The sequence below is a fragment of the Nanorana parkeri genome, unplaced genomic scaffold (assembly GCF_000935625.1).
Source record: "Nanorana parkeri isolate BGI_ZX_2015 unplaced genomic scaffold, ASM93562v1 scaffold62, whole genome shotgun sequence".
NCBI lineage: Eukaryota > Metazoa > Chordata > Amphibia > Anura > Dicroglossidae > Nanorana > Nanorana parkeri.
In genome coordinates this window covers 2478305-2492326 of record NW_017306330.1, presented here as the reverse complement: position 1 = coordinate 2492326, position 14022 = coordinate 2478305, and the positions used below count along the sequence as shown (strand labels likewise).

Below are 14022 nucleotides of genomic sequence, written 5' to 3'. Positions count from 1 at the left end.
TTGGTACACAGACTCTGGCCTATTGCTAAATGTCATCTGTGTTAGTTTTGAGGATTAATTTATTTTATTGGACATATTTAAGCGAATCTATGGTCTATTTGATGTTATTTTTGAGTGCGTTCAGGTTTACTTTGGAAAAGGAAAAATGGCAAAGGGGCATCTGGGTGTATTTGTAAAGGATGGGTGCAAAGTATCTATCCTGTAAGATTATCCTGCCCTGCAAAGTGTTAATTAAAACCCTGAAGTCACATCCTGGCTGTTTGTTCATTCGTGTCTGCAACCGCTATGACTAGTGTGTGAGGGGGTCATCTTAGGCTGGACAGGCCCGGCCAGACTTCCTTCTGTCTAGAAAAGGCATCTGGGGTTCCCAGAGGTTTCCAAGCCAGATTTGAGATAAAATACCAACAGTATATTCAGAGTCTCTACCAGTTTAGCCGACCTTACACTGCTGAAATACACTACCCGAAATTCGAGCAGTGTGTGGCCCCATTGGCACCTCTCCATTCGACAAAAATCTTTTTTTTTCAATCGACTTTTGTTGAAGGAGCTAGTTGGAAAAATCCTTGACTGAACAGTGACTACAGCCAGTGATGGCCGCTCACCGCTGCTATCAGAACACATAATAGCCCAGAGGGTGAAGGGATTCCCCCATCCACACTGTTTAGCGGGGATGGGAGGCATCAAGATAAAACAATGGTAAGGGTATGGCCAGCTTTAGAAACATCTATAGCTCAGAAACATCTGGTAGAGATCTTGGTGTATATTCCACTGGAAGACCATGCCGTAATAAAAAATACACATATGAGTAGCACTACTGTAAATTTCTGCAGTGGTTAATACTAGCAGATTGCACCTCAAGTTATAGTCTTGAATCAGAGGAGCAGCTATGCTATGAGATGCTCTAAGATCTAATAAACTCGTATTTATACTTTTTATACCGCATACTGCATTCATTTAGTCACTGCCCCCTGTTTAAAACCAAAGTTAAGGACAGAGACATAGACTGACCATAAGCTTTGTCTGTCATCTCATACATTCCCACAATACCGTCTAGAAATCGTTAGCCATTATCTGATATGGGAAAATCTTGCTATAAATATCTGATCAGTGTTGCTGATCAAATATTAGCCATCAATTCTTCCGGTCTGCTGAATCTCTGAAAAGTCACTACCAGTATTGAGTTCTTACTTGGATAACAGCAAGCTGATAAATCATTGTTTTATTATAAAATGTAATAGACTGTAAGAAAATATTTTATCAGAATATATTTTAGCTAAATGGTAATAAGTACTTCACACATGCAACAATGTAATATACTGAAAAGGGGATGCGTTTGACCATGTAGGTGCTCGGAGATCCCAGGTCCAGGGACATAATCTTAATGGAGATTGTACTTCCTGTTCTCTCTGTGTTTTTGTGGATTTCTGGTCAAGATTTCAGGTCCTCTATTGTAGATTGTTATAAATACAGGTAATACTTAAAGTGACACCAAACTCAGGAGTTAACTATTAACAATGCTTTACCTTATTTGTGTATCACTTGGCTGTAGATCCTCCAATCATCTCTGAATTGGTGCTGACACTGTCCTTCCTTCTGGAGGGTGGCTACTTACAGTATTGTTGGGACCTGTCCGTGCTGTGGCGCTCAGTATATAGCGAGCAATATACTGAGCTTTGGGTCACGGGAGGACGTTAGTGTATGTCCTCCCGAGACCCTAAAGAGAACTATGGCATAAAAAGGTTACCCCGTAGTTCTCTTTTAAATCTTAAAAATACATTCAGGTACTGTAACTATTAACAAAAATGTATCTTATTTGTGTATCATTCGGCTGATCCTCAAATCATCTCTGAATTGGTGCTGACACTGTCCTTCCTCCTGGAGGGGGGCTACTTCAGTGATGGACTACAATCTCATATTTAGTTTACTAATTTGTGTTGAGATTCTAGTCTTCTCATAGGAGTGAGCTTGGAGCGGTGACTGTTTTACAGTGAAGAGAAATGGGTCTCCTGTGACATCTGACTCCTCCCCACACTGCCAGCTAGGCCTCCTGTGTCTCCGCCCTCACATCACTCTCCTGATCTGCCAAAGGTGGCTGAGTGGGGAGTGCTGGAGGAGAACCCGGCCTTTTGTGACACACCGGCCGCTCCCCCGCACTGCTCATCCTCCTGTGACAGTTTCTCTCCACCCCGCTGGACGCAGCACGCTGCACTATCAGAGGGGATATAGAGCAGCGCACAAAGGGGAAGAGAAAAACCAGACATGCACTGCAATTTCGGCCGAAAGATAGCACTTTTGGCATTTTGCCAAAAGTGCCATTTTTGGCCCCTATGTTTCGGTGGCAGAAATTTCAGTGCATCCCTAGTTTTTACATTTGACTTAAATAGAAATTTCTTTACTAGAAGGTTTATGTTAAGAAACACATTTCCCCTCTGGGACCCGCACTGATTGTCTGTATAAAGGCTTAATGTAGACAGACTTTATAGGTCAGTCTGAGATCATGGTGTGCTTTTCTTTAAATCCTCTCTTCAACTCACTTTGAATACTTGTCAAATGCTCATGTACATTATCCCTAACAGTGGCTATAGCACAGATCTAATGTAGCTGGAAGATTTGGAATCCAGTTGCCTATGGGATGCTATTGATCACCATGGAGGTGAACCTGTTCTGCAAAGCCCCCAATAAGATGTTTTTGAATTGTAAAAATTGATTCCTAATTTAAAACCGTTTGTTTCCATTCAGAAAAGTCCGCAAGGAGTAATATAGTGGGATCTTCATTTTCCTCCAGTATGGCTGTCAATGAGACTGTATTGCCTGTAGCCACCTTCAACACCACAGCTTATGTTGCAGATACAGAGCCAGCAGATAAGACTCATAATTGGTATGTTGTGTCTTTTTTTAGATACCTAATGTGCCTTCCTTATGTTTTATGTTTCTCTCTCCAGCTTTTTTGTCTTTCATCCAGACCATATTTACATAACATGTATATGATGACAAATGAAAAATTGTTCACGTATTGGAAGTTTTATTTAGAAAATAGTATTATTTCTAAAACTATTAGATCCATGTACAGTACAACTCTTCTGTCACAAACTGTTCTTTCAAAGCTACATGCTATATTCTGCTGAATTATTTTGTATTATAATATGCGATATATACTTTGTTTTTCTGATGTTCTGTCATGATATACATGTTACCTATTTAATTATTCATCTTGTATAATCAGCTGTTTAACACATTTTTCACTGTTTGCACATTTACTATGTGTACATTTTAGCCAGTTGATCCAAAAAAAAGTCAGCATACTATCACAGAGAAGTAAAAGTATTGGGCAAATGTTTTTGAAATCTATATTTTCAGTCAAAAAGAAAAATACAAAATGTTCCATTACATACTACTTCTGCTTCAGCCAGTCCAGATCAGGGACACCGAGTCCCCAATCTGCTGCTTACCTGGCTGCTGTAGCCAGGATTTGGCATCTCTGAGCCTGAAAATGCTCAGAGTAGAGTGCTTTAGGGCTCAGTCAGCCTAAAGGAAATCACTGAATGGGAATACACAGATCTACACTCACTCTTCATTAATTGCCTTGCAGTGGTACTGGCTCACAGAGGAGCAAGGTGAGTCCTAGTTTTCACAAAGGAGGGGAGAGTAGGAGCACATTCTGCAGTGTTCTCCATGGGGAGTTTTTTGCCCGGCTATCACCAAAGTTAGCTGGATGAATAACCAGTCATAAACACCCTAGGGAGAACACTGATGGACATAGCAATACATGCCTGAGTCATTTGTGTCTCTGTTAAAGAGTTATCCACACGCGTTGATCTAGGCTGTTGTCAGGTGGGGGACTATAACGCTTGCAATGCATGATCAGTGGCAGAATCTTCAAGTTAATGGGTGTCATCCTCTCTCACTGGCCTGACACACTGCAGAATCAGACTCATTGATAAGGGAGCAGCAGTGGAATAACCTCTTGCTGGTCCAGCCATTGAGGAACAAGTTTCAAAGGATAAGGAAAGTGGTCTCTTAGCAATTTTGTCCCTGGGTTTGGGATTGCTTGTCTTGCACGTCCCCTAGCCCTGTCTCCTTGCACAAGAGTGACTCAGACAGACATGTAAAAACCTCAGTGGTTCTAACTCTCTTTTGCACTGTTCATAATGAATTAATGAATGAGCACCTATACATCGCTGTGACATGTGAAATTTAATATGCCGAGCTTTTTTTTCTTCTTTTTAACTATTGTTACCTGTAATTTTTTCAGGATGGATATAAGTGGAGCTCGAGAAGTTAAAGAGACACCCAAGAGCAGTCATAGCACTAAATCTGGTATGTGTGTGGATCGTGATCTAAAATCAAGTTCCAATGGGGACTGCAGGACTACCTTGTTTCAGGAGGTATCAAAACCAACAGAAAAGAAGAGCCAGCTGCTTCTATCTATAGAAAAACCTGCTTCACATAAGGAGAAAACCTCACAGGAAATGGTGCCATCCAAGATGCCGGATTATTTTCAGCCAACTGCAAAGAAAAGGTATGTGCAAAAGATGTTCCACTTATCTCGATTGCTGTGCTCTGCTTCATGCAGAATACAGTGGTCTGCAATTTGAATGCAGACAGTGTTTGACCTGCAAAAAGGTTACCTGGAAGCCTGGTGAATTTTAAGTGCTGGGTGAAAATGTTAGGGCAACTTTGTGCGGACACTTGTACTTGTACAGGGACCAAGTGTTGCCATCTCTAGTGATGATGTCAAGTTTGGGAGATGAGCGCCCTCTGTTACAGGATGAAAGCCAAACACTTCTGTCACTCTGGACCCATTGCACCCAGCCACTGCCTGCTATGTTTTACATTCAGCTGCCTCAGCAGGCAGCTGTCATTCCTCAGCTAAAGCTATTGAAGTGGAAAGGTGACATTAGGGGTTTAATAGTTAAAAAAAATTAAATTAATAGGAAGATGAAAATTGTGCTACAAATATCCTGGCTAAATACTTTTTAAGCTGGCCCCTAGATTCAAACCCAATCGCTAAAGAGTTCAGGGTGGGAGTCGCCATTTTCAGGATGTTTATTTGAAATCCAGGCACATTGCAGGGCAGTGACACTAGCCAGAGAGCATTATACAGGTTAGCAGTATCAAGCTTGTGTATCTTCTTTTAGAATTCACCTAACATGCGAGAAGAATAGTGTCTGTCATTGCTGGCCTCTTTTTGTAAATTATAATTGCCTGACTTTAATATTTTCAGTAACTGAACAAACAAAAATGCTATAAATAAGTGTCAGAAGAGTATTTAAAATCCTTACCTCCATTCTTCTTGTGGATCAGGAACTCAGAACCCATTGAAATCTGACCAAATCAGCATTACAGCCAGGCAGTGAACATTTTCTGAAATGGGTCACAGTAGCAGCTTGCATAATTCTCTCATGAAAGCTATACGTTAAAGGTCATATGTATGGTTGAACAGTTCTTGTTTCTCTTCATTTGTAAGATGTAGATGATGGTATGTATGATACCTTCAGTTTTCCCTCCACCTTCAGAAAACAGGGTTTCTCAGGCTTTGTAGAAGGGGTCTATATTGTAATACAGCTGTTTTATTACATAACCCTGGTGTAAGTTACCCTATCGCTAATAGGCCTTGACCAAAATACAATTACCAGAACCCCATAATTGTATATAAATTTACATTTCTAAGCAGACTTGTTTTAAGTAACTAAACTACTTCATTTTTATGTGGTTTTCATTAAAGTATTTGTAAAGCCAAAAATCTTTTCTTTTTGGCTTTGATTATGGAGGGGCTTACCCCTCTGGGAGATTTCTCAGGGACACAACAGGAAGTAAGACAAGATCTTTCCATACGGAGTAGATCATCCTTTTGGACAGTTCACTTTCTGTTCCAGTGACAACTCAAAATTTTGGATTTCCCTTCACCTTTTATATTGGAGACAATAGTCACTACGGCCAATAGAGAGAGCAATAAAACCTAATAGGGGTTCTGTAAAGCTCCCCTTTAAATGTTTCCTTTTAAAGCAGAATTCTGCCCCAGTGTTGTCTGACGTGTCCCCAGGTTGCACATACCACTTACTGAGAAAACCTGCATTATAATATTCCCATTGTTGAGGTTGGAGGATTAAACACTCTGCACATTTGATAGTAAAATATTAAGGAAGTTGTTACATTTAAATGAGCCCAGGTTAGGCGTTTCTATTTTGTCCACAGTCCCCGGTGATGAAACCTGCTTCCCTTTTTTTTTTTGTGTAGTCAAAACAAATAAATGGACTAAGTGTCTGTTTACTAATCACGATGAGATCATATCAGGTCACAAGCACTGAAAGCTCACATTTTATTAGTAATAACAGTCAAATTTTTCCCAAAACATGGATGTTCTTCTGGTCACCAAGAGAGCAAAGGATTTGTAACATGTTTACACATTAGTAAAAAATGTAACAAATAGGAATGTTGGTGAAAGCAGAAAACAATTAGTGAAAGGGAAGCTGTAACATATTACAACATCTAAAATCTTTTTAGGGAAGATCCTTTTTCTGTGTAGACACGATTCTCACATTCAGCTTTGTATCAAAGGAACATACGCGTTTCAAAGCCTGTTATCAAAATCTCCAATGCTTGCACTTCAGATTAAAGGTCCGGTAACATTCGCATGTGTGCGGTATGGTCCGTAAAAATGCGCATCCACTGGTGTGTGTGGGGACAGTGCAATGTTTTGTTGGAAAGTATTAGTGTTTACTTTTTTCTTTTTAACTTGAAATGTCTATTGAATTATTGAAATGTCACAAAATCACATTTCATTCAACTCTATTTAGAACACTGCGTTGTGACGCGCTGCGGTTCATTGCCACGCGCATTACTGCATTACGCACAGAGTGAGAGAAACCAGACATGCTGCATTTTTATGCAGTGCGCACCAACCCACATGTATGGGGTGAACAGCGCAAAGAGAGAACAATTGTTTTCTTTGTGTCCCTGAGTTAAGTCTGGATTGATCAGCATTGAACAATGCACCTGGTGGGAACCAGACCTAATTTACCTGGTAAACAGTACTAAGTCATGCGGCCCCGAAAGGATGGGCATTTGTTTACACTCCGTTACCCCCGCCTCCGCCCAGGTCCAGGAAAACAAACAGAACAGTGTTTCGTTTCGCTGGATCAGATTGCGCCGTATGGGTGTAATCTGATGTAAACAGACACGTCTGTTTATATCCAATTCCCCATAAACCAACATGAGTTCCATCCATTTCAGTTTTTTTCTCCATCGCAAGAAGCGGTGGCATCCGATCCGTCCTGCTTTGATCAGGAGGGGATCCATGCACGCATCCCCCTCCTGATCAGCCTGTGTAATAGGGGCCTTAGCTTTTTTTTTTTTTTTTTAATTCTTTATTTAGAGCCAACATTTTACAATAAAACATACAACACATACATAATCGAGTGATGCAAACGTAATGAGTAAACTTATGCAGACATATGCTTAATAAGTAGAGCTACATCAGCTATCCCCAATCGCTTACTTGGCTAAGGATCAAACATTAACAGCATAATGGATATTTTCCCACATTTATATGCAGACCAATCTGTCCAGCAGAGGTGACCATGACAACAAATGTAATAGACTGTAATGCTGCCAGGCGCGCTTAGAGTATTCGTCTTTCTATTTATATGGTTTCAATCTTCTCTTTTAAAAATATACTGCTGGAGCACTCGGGCAATCTTCCAGCTTGTCTCAATTCCTATCACTGTTTTACTGAGCAGCTTGTCCTTCATAAAAATACAGAGAAAAATATAAATAAAGGTATGGGAGGAAAAAACTCATGTGTATAAACTGTATACTGTCATTACATGTATTCGATTCATACAATTTTCAGAAATCAATCTTTTTGATCTTTTTAAAGATATTCTGATAGTGATAATAGACCAAGAATGCAATAAACATTTTCCCTATTTGCAGGGATAGAGAGGTGGACGAAGGTGAACAGTCTACTGCAAAGACCTCTAGAGTGGAAACCGGCGTCTCCCTGGGTTCAAATGCTGCCGAGAATATCTTTTCATTACCAGTGACAGACTCTGAAATGCTTTCCCTTGATGATGTGGATTTAGATAAAGAACTCAATGTGGTACCCAAAGAGAAACCTGACTTATCAAACACAAGGCCTAAAGGTAACAATGAGGCCTCCACGTCTATTGTAGAGAAAGATGCATCAATGAAGAGGAAGCAACCTGATAATGAAGATGATGTGGTGGAAGAGTCTGACTTAGAAAATGATGAAATTAGTGATCAAGTTAAACAAAAAGTCCCAAAATCCCATTCAGTCCTGGTCAAAAGGCAGCGCTTGGATTCAGAAGGAGATTCTGGAGAAGATCTCAAACCAGGGTTGCCGGCAAGGGGTAATAGAACTACAGTAAGTACCTGCCTGTGATTAGGTTTTTAGTCTGATGTTACTTTATATCGCTGTAATCTATTTGTACCAAATGTTTGGTTTTTTTTTTCTTTTAGCTTTGGATACAACAGGTGAGGTGTACAACCTCTGTCAGATAGTAGTGGAAACGTTCCTCTGTGTTGGTGGACTATTCCAGGCGCACAGTTTTTGCTTTCCTATACAAGTTCATAGGAATGCAAATCCTGCTTGAAGTATGTGAAAAGTAGGTTAACCGTAGATCATATGCAGCTGTCAGTGAAGACCTGTGGCTGTCAGTGACAGTGTGGTCACAGAACTAGCAGCATGCACATCTATAATGTAGACTGAGGGCCAATCAATGACCAGCTGACGCACACACAGGCGCTACGGATCTTAATGCACATCTGAGCATATACATGCATCCCGGAATGGATGCACGGCCCTGGACACAGTCTGTCTGGAATGTTTAGTTTTATTTTTTAATCATAAAATAAATAAAAGGGCAAAAAAACTGTTTTGTATAGAGTAAGGGAGGGTTTTAAAACACTTGTCAGTTTTTTGGGGGGGGTTTTCCCCTCTGTGTCCCATTGGGGAGATTTGTTTCATTCCTGTCCTAGAGACATAACAGGAAATGAAAGGGCATTTCTCTAAAGCGATGTACATCCCTTCTTGGATGGTTGTCGCATAAACGGGTGACCAGTGGAAGATTTCTCCTGACATCCTTTTCTGGTGGCAACTGTAAGACTTTGAACTTTCAATTGCTTTATTTCATGCTGGCAATGATCACCAGGACAAATGAGTAGGCTGAATCTTCCCAGAGGAGACATAGATGGCTATAAAATCCAGACAGAGGTTCTTTTCTGCCCCTACTCTATCCAAAACTAGAAAAAAAAGCTATACATAGGGTTTAGCTGTGTAGCTTTGTAAGTTTTGTCTAGGCTTACCAGGCCATTCATATTTCGTCAGGCTACGCCCATTTTTTATTACTAATACGTTTTTATTTGTTTAAAATAACTATTTGTGTAATACAGTTGATCTGTCAACATCAGACAGCACTCGGCCAAAATGTTTCCTACTTGTGTTTGCTGAGTCTGTGGTGAGCCTTTGTCTGCTTGTCGCAGTCTATCAGTCACACACATATGCACAGAAATAAAATGATTACATGTGTTCCCTAATGAAAGCATTGCTTTGTAAAGGTATGCTGCAAAGTGGTGACCTTAAGAGCCATTTATGAGCCGAGTGACTGTTCTCACATCAGCAGACTCGCGTGAGATAAAACATTATCAATGATTATGTACACCTCTGTTTACAACTTTTATTGGAGCATGGTCCATAAAGTGACTTGGTCGTTGTTATTTTTTTACCCCATATGTGTACATTATTTATTGTTTGTACCCATTGTAGGAGCCAGAAACAATGGTGCGCACATTGCCTTCACCGAGGTCAATTAGATTATCTTAGATGATACAGTGATCACGTGATTGTGAGCCTGTCCTACCGGCTCCCAGTCGTCAGTCTGTGACCTGAAGGTAACAGTTACTTCACAGTCACAGTGCTAGGTGTGCATGGTTGAGCGCACTCCCAACACAAAGCAGTAAAGCATATATGTGGCAGCAGAGAATAAGCCCCACCCAGTAGTGCCATATATAGGTGTACGGCCAACAGGAAGGGGCTTTTCTGAAAGATTTTATTTTTATTGCCTGCTGTCCCAGCTTGGGCAGAATTCCACTCACTTCATTTTCTGTTTAACACCCATCAAATGAAATGAAGGATCTGAAGAGCAATCTCCCAAATGGGATCAATTAAAAGTGGGTCCTAAGTTTCCCCACTGTATACCCAAAAATGTTTTGGCTGTAGTTTGGCAATGTATTTGACACAGTGTAATTTACATTTATGAAGGGGCCTTTGATCTCTTTTCTTGGTATATGGATGGTTTAATATATTTTTTGTCAGTGGAGTGTGACTTTAAGCTGTGATTTAAAGTTTAATTGGCAAAAACCCACATTATTCTTACGTGGTTTTATTATCCTGGAACATTTTAATATTGAAAACATCAATCAGTGTCTGCAGCAGAGTTTCAGGTGATTCTGACCCAATTTATCCATTATGTGGATTAGAACAGAAAGAGCTGTAGCACTGTGATGTGGGAAAATCGAGGGGCTGACCTTATTCAGAATGACATCAGACTGCAGCACAGAAGGGGTGACTGGTTAAAATAGGCTGACCAATCTGTACTATGAACACATAAGGAATGAGTCAAACCACACACTAGAAGTGTTTATCTACAAATGCTGAAGGCTCTTCTCATTGGGATTGTGGAGAGGATTGTAGATAGAGGGCTTCATCGGTGAAAAATGTTTAAAATAAATCTTCTCGTCTTTTACATCAAAAATTGGTTCTTCTATACTGTACTATACGCATGAAAGGGAGAATTTGATTGGCTGCTATGAGCAACGATAACCATTTTCACTTTCCTATACGATGTAATATCTATTTATAAGGGATGCACCGATACAGAATATTTGGGCGAGTACTTGTACTCGCCCAAATGCTCAGATACTTACCTCCAATACGGGAACTTCCGGACAGAGGAAAATCTCCCTCTGACCGGCAGTGCTGAGGGAGCATGGAGCTGACTTACTTTCCATTCAGGAAGCTGGGCGGTGGGTTATGACCAGCCTCCCGGCTTCCTGATTGGCTAGGAAGCCGGCTTCACTTGTTGCTAGGCAGCCTGGCTTCCTATCCAATTAGGAAGCCGGGCAGCTTGCAATGACCTGCCACCAGGGTGCCTAGGAACAAGTGAAGCCAGCTTTCTATCCACCAGGAAGCCGGGCAGCTTGCAATGACCTGCCGCCAGGGTGCCTAGGAACAAGTGAAGCCAGCTTTCTATCCACCAGGAAGCCGGGCAGCTTGCAATGACCTGCCGCCAGGGTGCCTAGGAACAAGTGAAGCCAGCTTTCTATCCACCAGGAAGCCGGGCAGCTTGCAATGACCTGCCGCCAGGGTGCCTAGGAACAAGTGAAGCCAGCTTCCTAGCCATTCAGGAAGCCGGGTGGCATCTATTGACCTGGCTTCCTGATTGGATAGGCAGCCTCAGCAAGTGAAGCCAGTGTTCTTTTGATAGAACACCGGCTTCACAGGCAATCGGGGAGACGGGTCACGATCCGCCGTACGACTTCCTTATAATCGGGACTTATGGCACTGGTATCGGTACTGTATATAGGCGAGAACCAGAAAAAAAAATATCGGTATTTAATACTGAAAAACCATTATCGGTGCATCCCTACTATTTACATTGTGTTATAGATCCAATTTCTTCAGAAAGGCCTCCCTTGTCCAGGACGTCCAGATCTTAAATCTGCTGCTGAACGCCAGCATTGCAGCGATGGCAGCTGATCCAGCAGAATCAGAGCTGCCACTCCATTGACATTCAGTGTGTATCCCACACATGCACAGTATTGATGAAGACAGTGACTTTGTCATGACTGCACAAAAATAAATATAAACCTGGAGCAGCTGGGTTACTGCAGTGGAGGTGGCATTGCTGGTGCAGCAATACCAGCATAATTCTGGCTTTTTGGGCTGATGCCTGATATCCCTTGTGCACGCTCCTGCTATCATTCTCTCAGCCACACACATAAAAACAGTGACATAGAGGTTGGGGCAAGAAGTAGCTGGCACCGACTTAGACAGGACTTCGACACTCCTGGAAGTGTCGACTTCTGGCAGAACTTGATGTACTCAAAAAGAACCTCCATGTCAATGCTGTCTCCTGTAATGCATGGAGGTCAGTAAGAAGAATGAGTGAGTGCTGCAAGTGTCGGTTTTCCTGCAGATTTCACGGGATCTGAGTGGCTTTTGGCACAGCGGGCAGCAGAAAAGATGAGTGTGTACTGTCTTCTTTTATAGATATGACTTGATTTAAATGAAATAAAAATATGATAATAGGGCAGGTTTCCAAAACTACCAAAACCTTTCACATCCCTGGTACAAGCAATTCGGTCATATATTTTTCACAGGATACCTGCATGCGTTATCGTGACAGAATGCTGAGGCCGTAATGACCAAGTTTACTGCACCAAGGATCTGAGAGTTTCTGGGAAATTTCGAAGTTGTACACTTTTGCTATTTTCATGACGCAGCCAGACCATGTGCTTTATTATGTTCTATTAGCATCAGTAGATAAGGGAGTATTGCCATCACCTGCTGCGGGACATGCCTAGGGTGCTACTGCTAGATATAGCCGTCTACCTCATTGTTTTATGGATCAGGGCAGTTTTTCATTTGGGGCAATCCAACCACTGATCCAAATGTGTAGAGATCTGGCTTTGCATGATAATATTGGCAATGATTTCTTCCCTCCTTTTACCTCGTCTTAGGTGACGTCCTTGGTGTAGTTATTAGAGGATGATGAACCTTGCTTCTTTGAGCACTACTCAAGCTATTTTCAGGAAGCTTTGCTGAACTGTATTAAGGCACTTCAATCCCTAGCTAGGAAAGGGATCCAAGTCGACTTTTGCTCAGCCTCTGCTTTAAATCGGGTCAGATATGTCATCCTCAAATTTACCTTTGTCTAGTCCTCCCTCAAGATACCAACCTCCTTCACCTTTATTGCCTATGGCAACCTCTGACACTATTGTGCACACTCCTCCTCCTAAGGATATTCCAACTTTCCCACCACTTAAACAGCTATAAGCACTTTCTACAAACATCAGAAAGGAACCAGTATTCAAAACCAAAAAGAAGCAGAAGTTTTTTCCCACTCATGCTATCCAGGTTGTTCTTGTGCCGGCCTGTTCCTATGCCAGTTGCTTCAGCCCAGCCTGCTCCCATGCCAGCCGATCAACCCAAGCCTGTTCCTGTGCCAGATGCTCCAGTCCCGGCAGTTCCTGTGCCACATCTTCCAGCCCAGCCTGTACCTGCTGGTCCAGTCCAACTTGTCCCTGTACCGATCGTTCCAATCCAGCCTGTTCTGGTGCCAGGGGTTCCTGTCCAGTCTGCTGACCCTCCCCGTTTAGGACTTTCATTATCCAAATCTTCCTCCAAAATAATAATACCTCCCTGTGTTTTTCCAAGCGCTCTCCTCCATTTTATGGACAGACTTACCCATTCAGCCAAGTGGGGTCCTTGACCCTTTTTTCAAAACCTCTCCATATCCTTTACATCTACTTTAGTGGCCTCGGCATTCTGTCATGATACCGCATGCAGGTATCATGAAAAAAAGGATATGACCAAATATCTTGATTCAGCCCAAAACGAAGTGATAAGTAAGATTTATTGTGAACAATGCAGGTTTCAAAAAACAAGAACCAACACCAAAAGTGCAAAAAAAACACCTAACTTACAAACTAATATGTATACAGTCTGTACACTGCAATAAAAGGAGGTAATGAGTAAACAGGCCCAGACCACAAGGGAAAGGATACCAGGAGAAGCCAGATCAGAAGGGTTACAGGAATCAGGATCAGGTAAGCGGGTTACAAGACAGCAGGCATGGGAGCATGGCACACAGGAACAATGCTGAGGCCAAGTCATCTTTCAGAGGAGGGGGCCAAATACCATACCAGCAACCAGGTGGGAATGAATTGGAACTACAAGTTTTAGATTCTAGCTCCATAGAATCACCAACAGATTCTCTG

At 41.8% G+C, this 14022-nt stretch overlaps 1 protein-coding gene across 1 annotated transcript in view; it reads left to right on the top strand.

The window, feature by feature from the left end:
• The window catches only part of NBN (nibrin), a 56029-nt gene that overhangs the window by 25566 nt on the left and 16441 nt on the right, over nucleotides 1–14022 (top strand). Inside the window, exons 9-12 of the mRNA XM_018576273.1 lie at nucleotides 2740–2878; nucleotides 4253–4519; nucleotides 7936–8386; nucleotides 8482–8496. Of these exons, the coding sequence (XP_018431775.1) occupies nucleotides 2740–2878; nucleotides 4253–4519; nucleotides 7936–8386; nucleotides 8482–8496 (872 nt within the window). The remainder of the gene's footprint in view (nucleotides 1–2739; nucleotides 2879–4252; nucleotides 4520–7935; nucleotides 8387–8481; nucleotides 8497–14022) is intronic.